General features: G+C 42.9%; 4 protein-coding genes across 4 annotated transcripts; 3 read left to right on the top strand and 1 right to left on the bottom strand.

Moving 5' to 3' along the window:
• Positions 1–467: 467 nt before the first annotated feature.
• Positions 468–4236, top strand: LOC134194568 (uncharacterized). The gene is made up of 3 exons (XM_062663512.1): positions 468–1301; positions 1712–4068; positions 4128–4236. The coding sequence occupies exons 1-3, from the start codon at positions 468–470 to the stop codon at positions 4183–4185; spliced, it is 3249 nt and encodes a 1082-aa protein (XP_062519496.1). The 3' UTR covers positions 4186–4236.
• Positions 4237–7257: 3021 nt separating this feature from the next.
• LOC134195137 (uncharacterized) lies at positions 7258–8173 on the top strand. The gene has a single exon (XM_062664148.1). It carries the CDS (start codon positions 7286–7288, stop codon positions 8171–8173), a length of 888 nt encoding a protein of 295 aa, XP_062520132.1. The 5' UTR covers positions 7258–7285.
• A 291-nt stretch (positions 8174–8464) lies between these two features.
• LOC134194567 (uncharacterized) lies at positions 8465–9917 on the bottom strand. The gene is made up of 4 exons (XM_062663511.1): positions 9904–9917; positions 9703–9833; positions 9570–9633; positions 8465–9494 (listed from the first exon to the last, which is right to left on the bottom strand). Exons 1-4 carry the CDS (start codon positions 9915–9917, stop codon positions 8465–8467), a joined length of 1239 nt encoding a protein of 412 aa, XP_062519495.1.
• Positions 9918–10182: 265 nt separating this feature from the next.
• Positions 10183–11134, top strand: LOC134195065 (uncharacterized). The gene is made up of 3 exons (XM_062664074.1): positions 10183–10533; positions 10601–10691; positions 10754–11134. Exons 1-3 carry the CDS (start codon positions 10368–10370, stop codon positions 11085–11087), a joined length of 591 nt encoding a protein of 196 aa, XP_062520058.1. The 5' UTR covers positions 10183–10367; the 3' UTR covers positions 11088–11134.
• The last annotated feature ends 10048 nt before the right edge of the window (positions 11135–21182 follow it).

Here is a 21182-nt window from a genome sequence, read left to right as displayed (position 1 = left end):
ACTGATTTGTAAGCAGGCCTAAATTTATACATTGGTGTCTAACGTGTGTGTGTGTGTGTGTGTGTGTGTGTGTGTGTGTGTGTGTGTGTGTGTGCTTGTGTGCTTACTTGTCTGTCTGTCTGTCAAAGGTATTTTATTCAATAGAACAAAGTACGTACAGATGGAGGCTAAATCCTCTACAACACAATGTCCTCATCAGTCCAATTAACTACACACGTGCTTGCTTCTTTACTAAAAAAAAAAGGAAAGGCCAAATGGCCTTGGAAAAACACAAATTAACTAGCATCATCTAAAAGTCTCTCCACTTTCCTGTAGATGACTCGAGCATTGGCTTTTTGTAGCTGAATGGACATGCGCTCCCTCCAATGTGTCTTGAATGAGGAGGCATTTGTTGTTCCATAGGCATCCGTTGATCTACTTGACAAATGCTGTAGGTACATTTCTGCTTGTTGTCCCCATCGACCAAAATGTTCCAGGCAGCTGCCGAGGTCCATGATAAGATTTCTCGTGAGACCTTCACTCACTTATTGGGATATAGTCACCTCACTGACTCTTCCTGGATGCAAGCTACGCTGCCGGTCAGGTTTGGTGGTTTCAGCATGTCACCATGCCTCAGCACTTCTCGATTTGCTTTTCTTTCGTCCTGGGTTCACACTCTGGTTCATCTGCCTATTCGTTATCCAGACCTCAAATCCGCACTTGATCTTCTAGTCAACTCAAATGGTGTCGAGGAATCGATAGCATTTTCGCTGATGCAGGCTGGCAGTGATGGGACAGATATTACTGAAATGATTCAAGTTCCAACTAAACTACAACAGAGGCTGACACGGCAACACGCTAAAGAAAAGATGTCAGCAATGATCGAGAAGGCCCCTTCCCAGCGAGATGCAGCTAGGCTAAGATCGATTCAAGGCAAGGGCGCTGGAGCCTGGCTGAATGCTATGCCCACCTCAAATAAGCTCGCACTAGTTTCCCGCGATTTTCGTTTGGGGGCTTGCTTGAGATTGGGGTTAGCCATGCCCTTCGATGGCTGTATTCGTCAGTGTGACTGTGGTTCTTTTCTGGACAGTTGTGGATACCATCTCCTAACATGTAAGTGGGGCGGTGGTCCAGTCTGGACCCATGAGTGTATTGCCAATGTATGGTCAGACTGTCTGCGCAGCTTACAAATGCACCATCACAGAGAGCCACGTCATCGATACATTACATCTGACAACCGCCCTGACATAACAGTTTTCGATGTTGGATCAGGGTCCAACACAGATTTAGACATTTCGCTAGCACATCCCTGGAGCAGTGAAGTAATTTCAGCATCAGCATCTACGGAAGGTGCTGCAGCATCCAGGAGAGAGCAGAAGAAAACGGAAAAATATAGCAGAGAACGACTTCTTGGTAAGGAAACAGTGACAGCAGTCCCACTAGTCTTGGAACATTTTGGTCGATGGGGACAACAAGCAGAAATGTACCTACAGCATCTGTCTGTCTGTCTTTCTGTCTGTCTGTCTGTCTGTCCCGGATGTGGCATGAGTGCGACAGCGAAAGCTCTTGTTGGTGGAAACAGACGTCTAACATTGGCTCAGTTGTTCAAATATATAGTAAAGAACCTTTATGTCTGCTGTACGCTGTCCCGTTCCCGGTTGCGCCTGGGAGAACTCCCTAAAGCGAGTTCTGGCGCACATTCGCAGTTTTCATGATGTCGATCAGTGTCCAGGAGTTTATTCGGGAGTATGACCTGCAACAATGTCCAAGATGTCGTAAGTGGTATTTGAAGCTACAACAGCATCTCTCAAGTTCCACGTGTTCAACCGTTGGGAAAGATCTAGATGACGTAACAGGAAATGTTGGGAATGACGATGTAACAGGTGATGGTGAAGTAGGCAGAGTTACAGGTAAAGGCAACGTTTCGGAACTATTGTCTGAGCTACGTTTGGCTTCTAGTGTCATGTCTGATGACAGAAGCCGGAATCTACATGATATTGAGCGCGAGGCGTGGTTTGTGGTTGAGTCTCTCCCCGTTGCGGATATCCTCAATTCTTTGCCACCACAGACTATCCTGAATATTCCACGATCTTTACGACCAATGTTTCAAGAGTGTTGCAACATTTCGCTACAGAAGATTGATGAAGACCCCTCTAGTGATGTGGGCTGGAAACTCTTGTTTTTGTTACCTAGAATCTTACTACAACCTCACGTGAGAGGCGGCAAGGTAGGATACAAGGAAGTGAAGGCCCGTTATCAAAGTTTTCTGAATTTTCGCTGGGATGAGCTAATTGAGTTGAACACACCAACAAACAGGAAGTCAGAAAATAAATCAATGACTGATGAGAACAAGAGAAAAGTAGCTGTAAAGTTGGCCCAAGTAGGTGAGATTTCCAAAGCAGCTAAGTTTCTTACAAGCAATGGTTTGGCCCCAGAAACAAGTGAGGTTCTTCAAAAATTGAAATCTAAACACCCTGAGGGACTCATCAATCCTAACGAGATTCCTGATGTATTGTCTTCTTCGAGTCCAACATTTCTTGACAGATCTGTTTTCATCAACGCTATCAAAAATGCTCCAAAAGCTTCTGGGTGTGGACCCTCTGGATGGAGATACGAACATGTTCGAATTCTCCTGGATAATGACATCACCACAGATCTATTGTTTCAGACTTGTAATCACATATTTTCAGGAGATGTGCCACCCAACGTAGTTCCTTTGCTTTCAGCCTCTAAACTCATAGCAATACCTAAACATGGGAATGATGTGAGGCCAATCGCTGTAGGGGAAGTTTTTCGACGACTTACTGCCAAGACTATTTGTCAACAGAAGTCACCTGAGTTTGCTTCATATTTCTCCCCTATACAGCACGGCATTGCGACACCTGGAGGAGCTGAGCTGCTTACACACCATATTCAGATCTTATTGGAGCAAAATCCTGATTGGTCAATCCTTAAAACAGATGTCAGGAATGCCTTCAATTCTGTTTCAAGGGAACGACTTCTTCAGCAAATTGCTAAAGACTTTCCTGATATCTATCCTCATGTCAAGCAGTTGTACGGGGAATCAAGCAAGCTGATATACGTCACTGACAAGGGAGTTGAGTTATTAACATCAAGTGAAGGAGTTCATCAAGGAGACCCTTTGGGACCTGCTCTTTTCTCAGCTACTATCCATCCTATTTTATGTGAGGTGATCAAGAGACATGAGGGTGTTACTATGCTGGCATATCTAGATGACATCTATGTGGTAGGTCCAGTCAATAGTCTTCGAAATATTTTGGATGATTTGAAGTCTTCCCTGTCCACGTTGCATTTGGAAATTTTAGACAGAAAGTGTGAGTTGTTTTGTCCCTCTGGTAATGTCTGTAATTTTCCAACTCCAGTTACCTCTGATGGCACTATTATACTAGGCACACCAGTAGGAAAACCTGAATTTGTTCGTTCTCAATGTGCTGACATTGCCAAGGGTGGGAAGGAACTTTGCCGTGAATTGGCCCTGCTGAATAATCGGCAAATCTCCATGCTGATTCTACGACACTGTCATGTGCCTAGATTGAACTACTTGGCAAGGCAAGTATTTCCTCGTGATCTAGAACTGGCAGCAGTCATCCATGACAAAATGACTAGATCTTCATTTGTGGACATCATTGGTTTCAATCATTTGAATGATACAGCCTGGAAACAAGCAACTCTAAAGCTGAAGAATGGAGGCTTTGGTTTAACACAGATTGGACAAATTTCTCATGCTGCTTTTGTGTCTTCTTGGTGTCAATCAATGAAAGAATTGCCATCTCGTTTCTTGTGTATGACTGACTTGGTTGATTATCTTACTTCTTCTAAAGAAAAGTCGGGGTCGATTGGCTCAGAAGTAATTTCTAGCTTTTCCGACTTGCCACCATTGTCCAAGTCAGCTGACAATGATGAAGATTTTCAAACACTTGATGACATCATCGCTTATCCTAAGAAACTGCAGCACCGTCTTTGTACTGAGATAAACGAAATTAATGTGTCTGAACTCATTGCTCAGGCTCCTTCTGATAAAGATGCGGCAAGGCTGCGGTCATTGCAAGGTCGTGGAGCCGGAGATTGGTTAGATGCCATTCCTACTTCTGATAGGCACGCACTTAAAACAAACGACTTTTCTATAGCGTCCTATTTGAGGTTGGGATTGGCTTTACCGTTTACCAAGTGGGTGAAAGTGTGTGACTGTGGACAACAACTGGATCAACAAGGATACCACCGACTAACATGTAAATATGGAGGAGGTCCTGTCTGGACCCACAATACTATCTTGAAGGGTTGGAGTGAATGTTTGAGTGATTTGCACATTCCCCATCAAACCGAACCCCGGCATCGTTTTGTTAGTAGCGAAAACCGTCCTGATATGACACTCTTTGATTCTGAAACAGGACAGAATCTTGACGTGGATGTTTCATTAGCACACCCATGGAGTAAGGATGCTCTCAACCACGCACACAGAGAAGAAGGGTATGCTGCAAAAGTAAGAGAGGAGAAGAAACTAAAGAAATACTCAGGAGAGGTCCTGCATGGTGGTTTATCATCCAAGTGTGTTCCACTAGTCTTTGAACATTTTGGTTTGTGGGGCTCGCACGCACACAAGTTTTTGTCTCATATATCTAGGCAAAGCTACAATACCACTCATGCACATCCTTTTAACAGCGCTCAACGTTTTAAGGCATTCTGGAGAAAGCAATTTTCCATCATTCTTCAGAGATGCAACGCCGGAGTGATTTCGAGGAAGCTGTCGAGATTTTCATGCAGTACAAACGACAGTGGCATAATGTTTGACTGCAATGTTGTAGGCCAAGTCCATTAATGTGTTATAATTTGCTTAGTTATGAAGGACTGGTAGATATTTGAAAGTTTCCTGTACATACGTAGAGTTTTGATGATAATAAATGAATCTGTCTGTCTGTCTGTCTGTCTGTCCCGGATGTTGACTATGGCGCTCCTGTCGTTTTGAATGCGCCCGCTGACGGATTTGTGTTGGCTTCTATTCAGTTTAGCAGCATTTATCTTGCCTTCTAATGCTGTAATGGCCAGCATACGTTGCCCTATTGCTGGTTGCAACTGGGAGAACACGTTCAAACGGGTTCTTGCACACATTAGGAGTTTCCACAGGCCTGACGATTGTCCAGAAGCTTTCATTCAAGAACATGGGTTATCTAAATGTCCTAAGTGTTCTCAGTGGTTCCTCAAGATCCATCAACACACATCCAGATGTTGTTCGTCTTCCATATGCGTTGACCACACCCAAACTTCATCACAAGAACCTGCTAAGGCGTCTACACATCCTGATAAGTCTTCTGCTGGTGTTGAATTGGAGGCAAACTTCCAATCTGACAGGGAGGCTGAGGCATGGAGGCTGATTGACTCTCTGACCACGGAAGCCATATTGGATTGGATGCCACCACGAACTGTGCAGAATGTAACACCTGGTCTTCGAGGTTTGTTTCATGACTGCTGTCTTGTTCCTTTGAGGAAGATTGAAGATGACCCTACCAGTGATAGAGGATGGAAACTCCTTCTTCTGCTTCCTAGAATGCTTCTCCAACCACATGCTAGAGGTGGCAAAGTAGGTACAAGAGAAGTCAAGGCCATCTACAATCGCTTTTTGCAGTTTCACTGGCATGAACTGATTCATCTACGTGGAGGATCGAATAGATCTCGCTCTACCTCAGGCCCAGATCAGAGAAAGAAGGCTGCTATGCGTCTGATTCAGTGTGGTGAGATGTCTCGAGCTTCACAAATTTTGACTAGTCAGGGTCTTGCTCCTACTACTGATGACACTGTAAGCAAGCTCTCAAGCAAACATCCTAAGCGAAGGACATCTCAGTTGTCTCACGATGATTTTCACGAGCAAGAGAAATCAGAGCATCCTTTTTCTTTAAAGAAGGAAGCTTATTTTGAGGCCATAAGGAAGGCACCCAGAGGAAGTGGAGCAGGGCCTTCTGGTTGGCGATATGAACATCTTCGTGGGCTCCTGGAGAATGATTTGACTTGTAACTTGTTCTATGGAGTGTGCTCGCTCATTGCAGATGGTAAAGTTCCGGATTCAGTTCTGCCACTTCTGACAGCATCTCGACTCATTGCCTTACCAAAAGCAAATTCTGATGTAAGACCCATTGCCATCGGTGAAGCTATCAGGAGAATTACAGCTAAGGCTCTGTGTATTCAGCTGAATGAATCTTTCTGCTCCTACTTTTCCCCCATACAACATGGCATTGCTACACGTGGTGGGGCAGAGTTATTGATACACCACATTTCGTTTCTCATGGAGAGCAATCCCGACTGTTCAGTTCTCTCTACGGATGTAAAAAACGCCTTTAACTCGGTATCAAGGGATAGCATACTCAAAGAATCAAAGAAGAACTTTCCTGAAATCTATGCCCATGTGAGACAAATGTATGATAGACCAAGTACTTTGATATATGTCAACGGTCAGGGGACGGTGAAATTGCAGTCAGAAGAAGGTGTCCATCAGGGTGACCCCCTTGGACCAGTTTTGTTCTCGGCAGCATTACACCCCATTGTAACAGTTATTCAGAATAACCACCCGGGCATTACGCTTTTGGCATATCTGGATGATGTCTATGTTCTGGGACCACCAAAAGATGCTTTAGCAGTCCTTTTGGATTTGAAGGCATCCCTTTCTGAGATCGGTCTAGAAATCAAAGATGAAAAATGCAAATTGTATTTTCCCACTGCTCCTGATAATTTCAGCGCTGGTGTCCCAGTTAGCAAAGATGGAATCGACGTGTTGGGGTCACCTGTAGGCAATCATGATTATGTTCAGTCTAGGTGCCTGGCTGTGGCTAACATGGGCAGCTCGTTGTGTTCAAAGCTACTTGAACTTGACGACCCTCAGTGTGGCCTCCTTTTGCTCAGACATTGTCATGTCCCCAGGCTGAATTTTTTGGCTAGGACTGTGCCACCTGACAGGTTACTGCATGCAGCTGTTTGTCATGACCACCTTACAAGGGCTACTTTCACTGACATGGTTGGTTTGAACGAATTGGATGACACCGGATGGAGCCAGGCCACTCTGAAGGTCGGGTTCGGCGGATTTGGCTTATCATCAACTCAGAAGATGGCTCACCTAGCATTTCTGGCGTCATGGGCACACTCTTTGAAAGAACTGCCATTGAGATTTCCACCTCTGAAAGATCGTTTAGAACGGTTTATTGAAGGTAGCAATACAGGACAACTTATTCGTACATTGGTGGCAAAACTACCACCCAAGTTGGGTGCAGATGATGACGAGCAGTTTCACACCTTAGAGCAGATGACAGAATACCCTAGAAAATTGCAACATCGCCTGACGGTAGACGCTTCTCATAAACGATCAGAAGAAGTTATCAAAAGCATGAACTCAGAGAGACATGTTGCAAGGATCAGGTCCTTACACGGAAAAGGAGCTGGAGCATGGCTAGAGGTAATACCAACTTCAGACAAGAACGCACTGAAGCCGAATGAATTTCGTGTAGCGTCTTGTATGAGGTTGGGTGCTGGTTTGCCTTTCAGCCGGCTGCTTAAGACGTGTGACTGTGGAACTGAGCTGGATCGCGAGGGCTATCACCTTTTGACATGTAAATATGGAGGTGGACCTGTGTGGACGCATAACTCCATAGTGTCTGCATGGAGTGATTGCCTAAGCGATTTACTCATTCCCCATCAAATAGAACCGAGACAGCGATTTGTAGACAACGAAAACCGGCCTGACATCACGCTTTACGACACTGACACTGGGATCACAAAAGAATGTGATGTTTCGATAGCTCACCCTTGGAGCAAAGACATTATTAAAGGTGCAGCCAGAGAAGGTGGCCATGCAGCAGCTAAACGAGAGGCAGCAAAGTCAAAAAAATACTCAGAGGAATCGCTTGCGGATGGATCGAAGCCTATAGTTGTCCCACTCGTCTTTGAACACTTCGGCAGGTGGGGCTTAAAGGCTGACGAGCTGATGAATGAACTGGGGAAGAAGGCGAGAGGCTTTGATGGAAGAAGAATTGCGGTAGAGTTTAAAACCTTCTGGAGGAAAAGACTGTCTATTACTCTTCAAAAATGCAACAGCAGAGTGATTTTGCGGAAGCTGTCAAGGCTTTCTGTGCGCTCATTAGGAGATGACAGTGTTTTGGGAGTAGATAGAGACATTCAGTGTTTTACTCATTAGCAATAGTCTCGGACTACAAGTAGAACATTTCATTTTAACAATAACTGTTTGTAGTAGTGAAGATTGTTGACAATAAACTTGATTCTGTCTGTCTGTCTGTCTGTCTGTCTGTCAATGGTAGTATAATTTCAAACAACGAAACTATTACAGGCTAGAGGAGCTAGTACAGCCACGTCTAAAGTAAAATATTTGAAAGTTTTGTTCTCTGCATAAACTACACTTGAAAAAACATATATGATATATGGACCGTATTGGTCCACGTTTCTTCTCTATTATTACAGATAACACTTCTTATTTGCCACTTCTCAGCACCCCCTCTACCTTGCGATAGATAACTTTCGCATTGCATTTTTGCAACTGAACTGAAATGCGTTGTCTCCACTGCAGCAAAAACTCCGCCCTGTTCAGTCTTCCCAAGTCGTCTGTAGATCTGAGGGACAATTGTTGTAGATAACATTCTGATTCCTTGCCCCATCTTCCAAAATGCTCCAGGACTAAAGGGACAATGGTGAACGATTCTCCCCCAGGAAGGAGTTGTTTGTAATATTTGGTCAGCTTCTTCTCTTCTCTCTTTAGTGCTGCAGCTCCATCTGTGTGTGCTGCACTGCTGACGATTTCAGAGCTCCATGGGTGCGCCAGTGAGATGTCCAGGTCCACATTAGACCCAGAGCCACAGTCAAAAACAGAGATATCCGGGCGGTCATTTGAGTTTGAGTACCTGTTTCTAGGTTCCCGTCGGTGGTGTATATGGAGATCTCTCAAACAATCTGCCCACACTGCAGCTATGGACTCGTGGGACCAGACAGGCCCACCACCCCATTTACATGTCAAGAAATGATAGCCAGATCCATCAAGGGAGACACCGCAATCACATCTTTGGATATATCCTTTGAAGGGCATAGACAATCCCAACCTCATGCAGGCCGCCAAGCGAAAATCGCGGGATTCTAGTGCGAGCTTCTGCGAAGTTGGTATCGTATTTATCCATGCCCCTGCCCCTTTGCCTTGCAAAGACCGAAGTCTTGCTGCCTCTCTATCGCATGAGCTTATCATAATCATGTCAGTGATGGCAGTGCTGGCTAAATCCTGTGTCAGTTTTCTTTGTAGTTTACTTTTATTCCGTAGCATATCTTCCAGTTGTTTGTCAGAAGGCACTGCCTCACGAAGAGCTTGAGCTATAGAACCTCTCTGGGGATCACCGTGGTCACCGTGGACAACATTATCAAGAATTTGATTCAGACTTGAAAAATAGTTTGGCAACTCTTTGATGCTGTGGGCCCACGATGAGACAAACGCACATTGTGATCCCCTGGGCCCCGCACTTTTCTCGACAGCAATACATCCAATCTTGAGTGATCTGCAGAATTCAAACCCCTCTATCAGAGTTTTGGCTTACCTTGATGATGTCTTCATGGTTGGTTTGCCCCAAGATGTCCTATCTGCTTTAGATGATCTACGACCTGCATTTGAAGCCATTGGCCTTTCAATTGCCAATCATAAATGCAAGATCTATTCTGGTTTAGACTCACCATGCCTGTCAAGTAACACAGCCTCGTCTATCCCAGTCACATCTGATGGCACAGTGATTCTTGGGACCCCAATAGGCAGGGATGATTTCATTTTTGCTTCTTGTGATGACACTGCTAAATCAGGCAGCCAGCTATGTGATAAGCTAGTAGATCTAGGGGATGTTCAGAGTGCGATGTTGTTGCTGCGATATTGCCATGTACCTCGACTCAACCATCTTGCTCGAACAGTGTCGCCTGCATTATTACTTCCAGCGGCCAGAATCCACGACTCACTAACCAGGAAGACATTCACTCTTTTGATGGGCTACGAAAATATTGGAGATAAACCTTGGGCTCAGGCTTCCCTGCCAATCAGAGTAGGTGGATTTGGCATGACACCACTAGTATCGCTCTCTCAATGTGCGTTTGTCTCATCGTGGGCCCACAGCATCAAAGAGTTGCCAAACTATTTTTCTGTCTGTCTGTCTGTCTGTCTGTCTGTCTGTCTGTGTCTGTCTGTCTCTGAACCCTGTATTTGGATTATCAATTCTACTAAATATTACTCTAATATTAATACATCTAGTTACAGGTCTTTGAACTGTTTGTCTCTGTGCTTGCTTGTCTCTTTACATGATGTATATTGGATTTTGTTTATCCTTTTTTGTAGATTCGGGCCTCTCAGAACTATGTGGTGCATGAGATTTGAGGCCAAGAATGGGCACTTCAAGCGTCTTGTGAAAGGGAACTTTAAGAACATCCCATTTTCTCTTGCACATCAAAATCAACTATATATTTGTCATCGACTACTGTCTTCCACTTCTTATCTCAGTAATCAAACTGTTGTTCAGAATGGTGTGTCACGTTGTCTTTTGTTTCTACTTACGTGTCCACCTAAAGGGTTGTGTTTTAATTTATGAAGGTAAAGCTGTGGATTTTTCTTACCATCCATTAACTGATAGACTACTTGAACTTCTCAATCAGCCTCAGCAATTGCCAGTTTGGGTGTTCAGGTTGGTATAAAGAAAATCGAACACTTTTCATTCAATGATTATTCAACTTGTGTATTATATAGTGCCTCAAGTCTATCTATGTGTGGTGTAGTGTACAAGATAGGATCGGTCATCAAGATCCCTGCTATTGATCCTGACTCTGATTTCTCCTTGGCATGTATTGACTTAATTATTGTAGTCAATGACCAGAATTTTTTTGTATATAGACGACTTTCTATATGTGATTTTAATGATCACTTTTACTCTTATGAAGTTCAACAGTCTCCGGCCATAGGTATTATTCAGTGTAGTGGTTTAGTGCAACAGTGTGCTCTTTGTTTGAGAAAAGTGGCTGGAAGGTTGTTGGTCACTGACAAAGTGAGTACAGTGTTTCATGTGCCTGGACTTTCTAATTAAAGATATTACAATTTTTGATCAGTTGAATATATCAATCAGTGTGCCTATATTCTTACAGAATACTAACTTAGATCACCAGTTGTGATGGATCAAATTAGAGAAAATCAATGATTCGATGAGTGCTGCTGAGCAAAATAATGCTGCTAATTAACACACGCAGTCTATATCATATATACAGAGCCTGATTCAGTCAACACACTTTTGCGACTTGTTTTAACACACTGTGGGCTAAATTGACCACATGTGTTTGATTCAACACGTTTGTTATCACAACGTGTGTTGTTTTCACACAGTATGTTACGTTCAACACGGCAAGCGTGTGTTGATTCAACACACCATGTGTTGATTCAAACCACACTGTTCGATACTACACAGCTGATGTATGTTATTTCAACACACTCGTGTTAAAACAACCAGCTTGTGGTTGATTCAACACATGTGTTGTGTGTTACTGTAACACACTATTTTTTACAGTGTAGTCTTGCAATATGCATAGAATTAAGCCGTGTTGCATGTGATCAGGAAACTGGAAAGAAAATGGAAGACGACTCTAGCCTTGCTCAAGAAATACATATAACGTCACTGTCAAGGTATTCAACATTGATTTGATATTGATACATCTACACTCAAACCCCCTCTAAACTCACGATATCTTGTTGATCACAGCTTGCCGAAAAAACAGAAGTCTCTGACACTTAAAAAGACTGATAGCAAAGCGAGGAAGTTTTCATATACAGAAATAACAACTTTTGAAACAACGTCAAGTCGCACGAGTTTGCAAGACGTGATGCAAACTACGTATTACATCAACAGCCTGTTTATCAAAGGTATGTATAATATAATAAGCAACTCAAATGCACTTTGTATTGTGCTATTATTCTGTAATTTCGTAGCAACCAATTGAATGAAAACCAGAGTCGGGTTAGAATTTTGTCATCACTCCTGTAAATGTACTAGTTCCTTGACTGCATTATCTTAGCAGATTGCTAGAAAGAAAGTCTGTAATTGTTCTTCAACTCCAAAGCCTGAAGAGGATGTATCACTTACAGTAATATTATATTTCTTTGCAATAGTACATACTTTTACTCTATTTCTATATGTGTAGGTGTCTACATATTTTTAATGCACATGAATTTCTCTCCTTCAAGTACGCTAATTTGTATGCATTAATGTTTTTGTATTCTATTCTGTCTTTATATACGTGTAAAGTAACTGATTTACTTTGTTTCATATCCTTTCTTCAACACACGTCAGAACAGTTTCAACTGATACTAACGTACGTACATTAACGAACAATTATAAATATATGTTTATTAACTGAAACGACACTTATAGGCAGGCAAGCAGAAAGAAAGCGGCGGCATGCTTTAAGGAATGAACCGAGTCACAAACAACACGACGTAAAACCAGTAAGCTATTACGACCCAATTAGATTGTTATAGCGTATATTAATTCTGTCTCCAACCTATAACCCTGCATGGGCTTCAATCTATATATACACACACAATGGGTATCAGTCATTAGTATTAGTTTTTAAGAGAAGCATATGTTCTACTAATGTACGGTTGAGTTTTTGGTTACAGAAGAACCAAAGCATGCCGTTTGGTACAAAAAGGGTTTGGCTAACCACGCAACATCTTATCAGTCTAGCTACTTTGAGAGCAGTTACATTTGTTGTTAATAGATAATTGGCAGTGGAATGGTGAAAAACTTTGGAAACGAGAAGATTGCAGAAGCTACTAGGGTAAATTTTGGTTTTATAAAAGACTAATGTTATCGTAGAGAAAATGAAATTAGGTCATTCTTATTCTAGTACCACGTCACGTATTTGTAAACGAACAAAACCAAAGCGACTTCTCCAACCTAGCAAAAGAAAGACTGAAACAAAGAGCCACACCTCTACTATTGGACTTGTTACCGCGCGTTACATTACGTAGCCCACTACACATGTACTGCTTTCTCTGTCTTGACTCAGCATTTGTTGATTAATAGATCTACGAAACACGCAGAGCTTGCGTACAGGTCTCCAACGTAGTAACGTTAGTCTCTTTCGATATTTCCTAGCCACCCCTGCCACAAAGTAGCTTGCCGCCCTTTTGCTTCAACCATCTCTTGACCAAGTGCTAGTACCTGCACATGATAAAACATGCACGAATTTCCAGTAGAATTAGATGTAATATCTATATTTACATGGCGTAGTGTTCTTCCGTAGCCTATTTCCGCAGACTGGACAACAAAACTAGTCAGCTCATCTTCAACGTCGCTAAGGTAGCGTTGGCTGTCACCTCTCCTTCCTTACTTCATATTATTACAGGGTTGACTTGAGAATTCCCCTTTCATTAGCCAACTGTTGGTAGGATGGCCGAATGCCTTCCCGTCACGTCTAGATCAAGAAGGGATATCATGAGTTGATCTAAACTCCAACATTTGTACGCCGGAGGACGTCTTGCCACGAGTCGAGGAAAAGTAGCAGGTGATACAAACCTTCTCCTCACATGAATAATCCGCCTGCTCGGTGGCAAACTTCACTCCGAGTCTCCGTTTCTTTGCATTTCTCTACTCGCGACCGAACAGAATGTCTAAAGGGGCTTACAGAAACGGACCACTATAAATAGCCACTAGCTGAACTGCCGAGATTTGACCTTCTTTACCTATGCAAGCTACGCATTTGACACAATCTTATAGTCAGAAGAGCGTGAGAGAACGCAAGACCCTTGATCTGCCCCCTTTTATTTCCTTTGTATGTTTCTGACGTAAAGGAAGGTTTGGAGAGTTCGTTGCAGAGGCAGTCACGCATGAGAAGTAGAACAAGTTAGTGGTATAGTCCCATGAGAAGCGGCAATAGATATCTGGTAGGTGAAGGGGAATTCCCTTCTTTTGACTTTGGAATTCGACCTCTCTATTCTAGATTGCATAGCAAGCTAGAAAGATACCACAAAATAGGAAAAATATGCTGTTTTCATGTTCATAGGACATTGTACAATCGTAACGCTGCAGACAGTAAGTTCATAGAATGACTAGAGATAGAATAGACACGTTCAAAGTTGATTGCAACACTAGACTTTACGATTTTACGCTTAAAATGTTCAGAGGGTAAGAAACTGCTCGAAAAATGACGATCCAGCTTGTTTCGTGCATCCGAAACCAGAGGGCGTGACTTCATGCTATTGTGATGCGGATGAATGTAGGCACAAAAGACGACGATGTTGCCGATACGATTGTTTGAAAGATAAGAAGTTAGTCTACTGCTACAAATAGATTTGATTTGTATCTGTGCTTTCGTAGCTCTACACGAGGCGCCATCCGAAACTAGGTGTTTGTCCGGGTCTAGAGGTAGAGCGGGGTGGACGTTTCGTCAAGTCTCAATCTCGCTAGAAAGCGCAAAATTCACTGATTGTCACAGATCTGAAATAGTTACTCAATGTCTATACGTCGCCCTATATTTAATACTCAAGACAATTGCGTTGAACCAAGATCTCGCGTACGAATCTAGCCGTTATCTGAAACTAGATACGGGAATCTACTCTAGTGATACCGTGACAACCCAACCTCAAATGAGAAAGAGAACGACTTTGAATTCCTCAAGCAATTTGATTGATCAGCAACTCGTTTGAACCCAGGCGAGAGAGGCCTACTGGACAAGCTTGTGTTAAATAGCAGAGAACTATTCTCACAAAGAGGAGATGTAGGGAGATCCAACATCGTTCAACATGCCATACCAACCCAAGAACATAGTCCTGTCAAGCCGACAATATCGATTACAGCAATCACTAAAGTCATTGGTGCAATAAGTTCAAGGCATGTTACTAAATGAGATTATCACCCCATCAGCCAGTCCTGTAATTTTAGTGCGAAAAGGATGGCAGATATGGATTTTGTGTTGATTACCGTGCCTTAAACGGTATCACCATCAAGGATGCCTATCCACTACCTCAAGTGGATGAGACGCTAGATTCCCTAGGAGGAGCGTAATACTTCTCAACATTAGATTTGGCCAGCGGCAATTGGTAGATTGAGGTTGACCCGAGTGACAAACCAAAAACTGCTTTTTGCACACCACAGGGCCATTTCGAATCTACGGTAATGTCGTTTGGGTTGTGTAATGCCCCTGTGACCTTCCAACGGCTAATGGAATACGTTTTAGCTGAACTACAGTGGGAACATTGCTTGGTTTACCTAGATGACATAATTGTTTTTCAGCAACATTCGATAAACATATCACTAGGCGGTCAAGAGTTTAGGATCGGTTACGCAATGCAGGTCTCTAACTGAAGCCTAAGAAACGCGGTTTTTGTTAAGTCAAGTGTCATTACCTAAGATACATCATGTCTAGAAGAGGGTTAGAAGCTGAGAAAAAAAGGTGCAAGCAGTTCGTGACTATTTAAGACCTACAAATGCAACTGAGGTGCGCAGCTTTTTAGGGTTAGTACGCTAGTACAGACGGTTTATAAAGGGGTTTCAACAATTGCAAGCCCTGTTTAACCTAGAGCGACGTGCGACTCAATTTTACTGGGGTGAAGACTGTGAGGCAGCCTTCAATGAGCTGAAAACAAAGCTAACTACTGCTCATTCTTGCGTTCCCCAAGTTCGATGTTCAATTCACTCTGACGACGGATGCAAGTAACCATGGTCTTGCAATACTTTCTCAGAAGTACGGGGGGGGGGGGGGGGAATTGTAGTTGTGTATGTCAGTAGTAGAGTACTGCACACAACAGAGCTTAACTACTCTACTATAGATAAAGAAGCCCTTGCTTTGGTGTGCGCGGTGGAACACTTCCGGCCATACTTGTTTGGAAGATCGTTCGCGTTGATCACACACCACCATCCGTTAACGTGGTTCAAGGCCATGAAAGAACCACGAGGACGTTTAGCAAGATGGCTACTGTATCTGAGTGAGTCTGACTGGCCCATCCAACATAGACCAGTTCGACAGATTACAAATGCAGATGAATTGTCTCGTCATGCACCAGTTGCACAGAAGGAAGAAGTCCAAGAAGGAACAAAGCTCGATGATCGATTCAAAGACACTCGACACCCGCCGTTGTATCAGCCAATGCTGTTGGACTATGCCCCACGTGGACAAAATCCGAATTGGCTGAGATGCAAGACTACAACCCAGCCATTTCTCAAGTATTTTCCTGACCATCCACCCGTACGAGGACCGGACCTTGGCGTACTAGTCAGCAGTTCTTTTCGCAAAGTGTAGAACCAGCTCACCGACCACAAGCCGCAATTCAGGGAGGTGGAGACACTCCAAGACTGGTGGTCTTAAGATGGTTGATTCCCAAAGTGTTGCACAGTCTGCAAGACCAAGGTAGACACTGTGGAGTCGACAAGATAATAGAAGAGGTCTCGGAGATTTGCTGGTGGCCAGAATACACTAAGGACGTCCAGCCCTATATTCACACGTGTCAACAGTGTGCCAGGAAGAAGCAGCCCAAAAATCCGATTCAAGCCGACCTGCAATCGATTCCTGTAGAAGGTCCAATGGAAATGTCTGCCATGGATTTTGTTCGGCCACTACCAACAAGCAACAACCAAGAGGTTATTTGCCGTTATGGAGTGCCCGCAGTCATCCACAGTGACAGAGAAACAGATTTTGAAGAGTGATGCAGGAAGTCTGCAAGCTACTTGGGATGAAGAAGCCTAGAACCACCTCTTATCATCTTCGATGTAATGGACTAGTGGAGCGGATGAATAAAAAATCAACGTTTGCCCGGCAAGGACTGCCAGCATAAGTGTTGCGTTCACAGGTATCCTCAGGCACTCTTTCGTCCCTGAGCAGTTTAAGAAGTCTTTTGTTGTTCCCATTCTCAAGGATAGAAAGGGAAACGCAATAGATCCAGACAATTATAGAGGAATTGCAATCTCTTCCACTATGTCTAAGGCCTTAGAATTGATTCTTCTGAATAAACTCAGGAATGTTTTCGAATCTTGTGATCAGCAATTTGGGACGGTTTAAAAAAGGTCATAGTTACTCTGACTGTTCTTATGTTCTAAGAAAAACTGTGGACTCTTATCTGTCAAAAGTAAAATGCATGATGCTGTGATTGCGTGTCCGTAGACTTATCTAAAGCTTTTGACAAGGTTTCGTTCTACACATGTATAAGCTGTTCAGCAAATTTCTGAATATAGATGTCCTTGTGTATTGTATACAATTTCTTGAGGCTTGGCACTCATCACAGCTAGTATGGATTCTCATTTGACCGATTGGTTCTTTTTGCACAGAGCAGAATAATTTATGCGATACTTTTTGCAAAACAGTCTTGGTGCTGTAGATTTCTGGGCACGCATTGAGTATCAGCACAGAGGTAGTTCTCATTTGCATGGTGTGGCATGGCTGGCCGATGCTCCACATTCTGATAAGATAAGTTCAGAGTGGGCATGCATGCACAGAGCATCCGAGTCGGGCGAAGCCGAAGCCACTACCGAACAAATGAGAAGGGCAGAGGACATTGCACAGGAGGTGTATGACTTTGCTGATGCCCTGGTAACTACGTGGAATCCCACGTTGAATGAAACGGGGGAGGGTCACATGCCTCGAGCAGAAATGCACCCCTGTCACAAACGACAGAGATGTGATCGACGAAGAGCAGGATTATGCTGAACTAATAGCCAATGTGCAGAGGCATCATACGAAATGCTCAACGGCTTACTGTCTTCGCCGTGCTAAACGTAAGAGGACCTCTGCCCTAGCAGGGGACAACGATCAGGGCAGTGAAAACGAGCTACAGTGCCGTTTTAAGTTTCCCAAAGTCTTGTCAAGTAGAACACATTTTGAACTACAAGACAAGCAGCCAGAGCTTCCACATTAAATTCATACTATTAATTAATTTTGATGTGTGTGTAAATATCATACTATTAATGAACCGTCGCCATCTTTCGTTCCGCTATACAAAATCAATGATATAATATTTCTATGAATTTCTATGGTTGTAATAGATAGTGGCTCGACAAACTCCCCGAGCGTGACACACGCTTACAAACAAACATAGTTACAAACAAACATAGGTACAAACATACCGACAGACAGACCGGAAGTCAATTCAGCCCGTTTAGAGTGAGCTTCTCGCGAAGCAGTCCACCACTCATTGTGGTGTAAAGAAATCTATTCGCTCTGATAAGCAACATGTTCATACAGTAACACACACAGTAACACACACAGTAACACACACAGTAACACACACAGTAACACACACAGTAACACACACAGTAACACACACAGTAACACACACACTCACTATTTTAACTTTTTAATTTACACGGAGACTTACTGTCTCCCGCGTCCTTACCTTATCAGTGGAAATACAATCTTAGAAACATATATCAACAATACAAAAATTCAACTTCATCAATTAAATCCTACAAGACCCAAGAGGGATAACCCATCGCCTTCTGAGAGACAGGCACTCGCTAAATTACAGAAACGGAGTGATATAATAATAAAGGCAGATAAAGGGAATTGCGCGAAGCAGTCCACCACTCATTGTGGTGTAAAGAAATCTATTCGCTCTGATAAGCAACATGTTCATACAGTAACACACACAGTAACACACACACACACACACACACACTCACTATTTTAACTTTTTAATTTACACGGAGACTTACTGTCTCCCGCGTCCTTACCTTATCAGTGGAAATACAATCTTAGAAACATATATCAACAATACAAAAATTCAACTTCATCAATTAAATCCTACAAGACCCAAGAGGGATAACCCATCGCCTTCTGAGAGACAGGCACTCGCTAAATTACAGAAACGGAGTGATATAATAATAAAGGCAGATAAAGGGAATTGGGGAACACGGATCCTGTGCTGGACACCGTGATTGTGTCTGGTTGATGAAATCCCATCACTGGAATCTCGCTGCAACCTGTGCACAACTGCAGCAGTTTCCATATTAAGTCAGGTCTGTATTTTCTAGAGAAACATCAGTGTCAAAAGAACAATTTTCTTGTAGTGCAATTTTTAATTGATTCATCGACAAGTATTTGCGTATGTGTGTACAAAGCCTTGATTACGTAAACGGTGGACGTAGTGCACAAAAGTCTTTTAATTTTGGTGGGAGAGTTGACTCATAGGTCACTAGATTCAGAAATAAATAGTCTACTTGTTAAGTTAATGGCGTGCTTACTGCTTCAGTAAGCAGAGGTCTCATTTTGTGAGGATGCTGTCTGACAAGATCCATTAGAGGGCCAAAACCGACAGCTAGTGATCTAACTCAGCTTTTCTGGATATCACGATTTCATGATGCAGAAGGATTTTGAACTTAGTTGCAGTCACTATGTGTATATCCACAGCAGCTATGGCAAATTCCCTAAGCTTGCAACAAGGCTTTAAAACTCAGGGCTGTTGTTGTCAATCATTTCACTGATCTGCAAAATATATTTGTATGTTAGCTATGTAGCACAACACACATTTAAAATTAATGCCGCTCAGCTTTTCTATCATCTAAGTTTAGAGACAAACTTTATCAAGAGTATCCCAAATAAGCCGAAGGGGGGGAAGTTTATGAGTGTTGAGGTTACCTCCCTGTAACTGTCGAACTCCTGAAATTATTCTACCACCATCAGAGGAATATACACACTCCTTTTGAGCTAGACTGTCCGCGCTTCCTCGCTCACAAGTGTGCTAAAAAACTATGCAGTTTTTCAGGCGCTATGGAAGGAAGTTAGAGAAACTTCTACGGACTCCGAAGTCAGAGCTAGAGAAAAGATCACCCTTCATGCTGGACACCATCATACACCATACCAACATTGAAACAAACACCTAAAAGGATGATGTGTATCGCAAGATCATCATATTCTGACTTGAGGATATAGCTGATTACTACGGAAGCTTTAGGTGCGCGTTGATATAAACAAGACCAAAAAGTAGCGCGCGTTACCAAATTTATGGAATTTTGTATTCTTTAATATCAATGCGACCCATAGGTGCGGATTGTTACCAATGAACATCAAAGATATAGCGTGCGTTACCAAATTTGTAACGTAACGTGCTTTCACAATTTCGAATCTTACATTAACAAAGTCCAACCTTCTCGTTATAACTTGTGTATATGTTTTAAACGAGCATGCAATGGAAACAACAGTTCAAAGAAAGTAACAGAAAAATGCAATTTTTTTATACAGTACTACTCCAAAGCCAGTTGACTGCATAGCTATAAAACAGCATTCATATTCGCCGTAAACTCTTCTTGGTTGGCAGCTTGTCTTGGCAGCTCTAAAATCATAGCACATGTTGCTGAATTGGGGAACACGGATCCTGTACTGGACACCGTGATTGTGTCTGGTTGATGAAATCCCATCACTGGAATCTCGCTGCAACCTGTGCACAACTGCAGCAGTTTCCATATTGAGTCAGGTCTGTATTTTCTAGAGAAACATCAGTGTCAAAAGAACAATTTTCTTGTAGTGCAATTTTTAATTGATTCATCGACAAGTATTTGCGTATGCGTGTATAAAGCCTTGATTACGTGAATGGTGGACGTAGTGCACAAAAGTCTTTTAATTTTGGCGGGAGAGTTGACTCATAGGTCACTAGATCAGGAATAAATAGTCCACTTGTTAAGTTAACGGCGTGCTTACTGCTTCAGTAAGCAGAGGTCTTATTTTGTGAGGATGCTGTCTGACAAGATCCATTAGAGGGCCAAAACCGACAGCTAGTGATCTAACTCAGCTTTTCTGGATACCTCGATTTCATGATGCAGAAGGATTTTGAACTTAGTTGCAGTCACTTTTATGTGTATATCCACAGCAGCTATGGCAAATTCCCTAAGCTTGCTGAGACATGGAATCCCCATAGAGGTCATCTATCATTTGCGTTTTGACTGTTATGGGTATTTCGTGCTTGTTCTTTCATTTCCGGTTTGTTTGTGTACGATGGCCTTGCCACGACGGTTTTATAGTGATTCAATGGCTGCCAGTTCAATGATGGACCACGCTACTGACAACGATCCTTTCCACGGCGAAGCAAGAGTCCACGCGTCTTCTTGGACGATCCACCTCCCCACGTCAAATACAAGACACCGTGAACTACATTTGCTGCTGGGTCTATTTTAGTACTGTAGAGTGAGTTTGAGCTTTGGTTG

Source organism: Corticium candelabrum, chromosome 19 (genome assembly GCF_963422355.1).
Source record: "Corticium candelabrum chromosome 19, ooCorCand1.1, whole genome shotgun sequence".
In the NCBI taxonomy this organism is placed as follows: domain Eukaryota; kingdom Metazoa; phylum Porifera; class Homoscleromorpha; order Homosclerophorida; family Plakinidae; genus Corticium; species Corticium candelabrum.
This window is presented reverse-complemented; position numbering and strand designations above follow the sequence as displayed.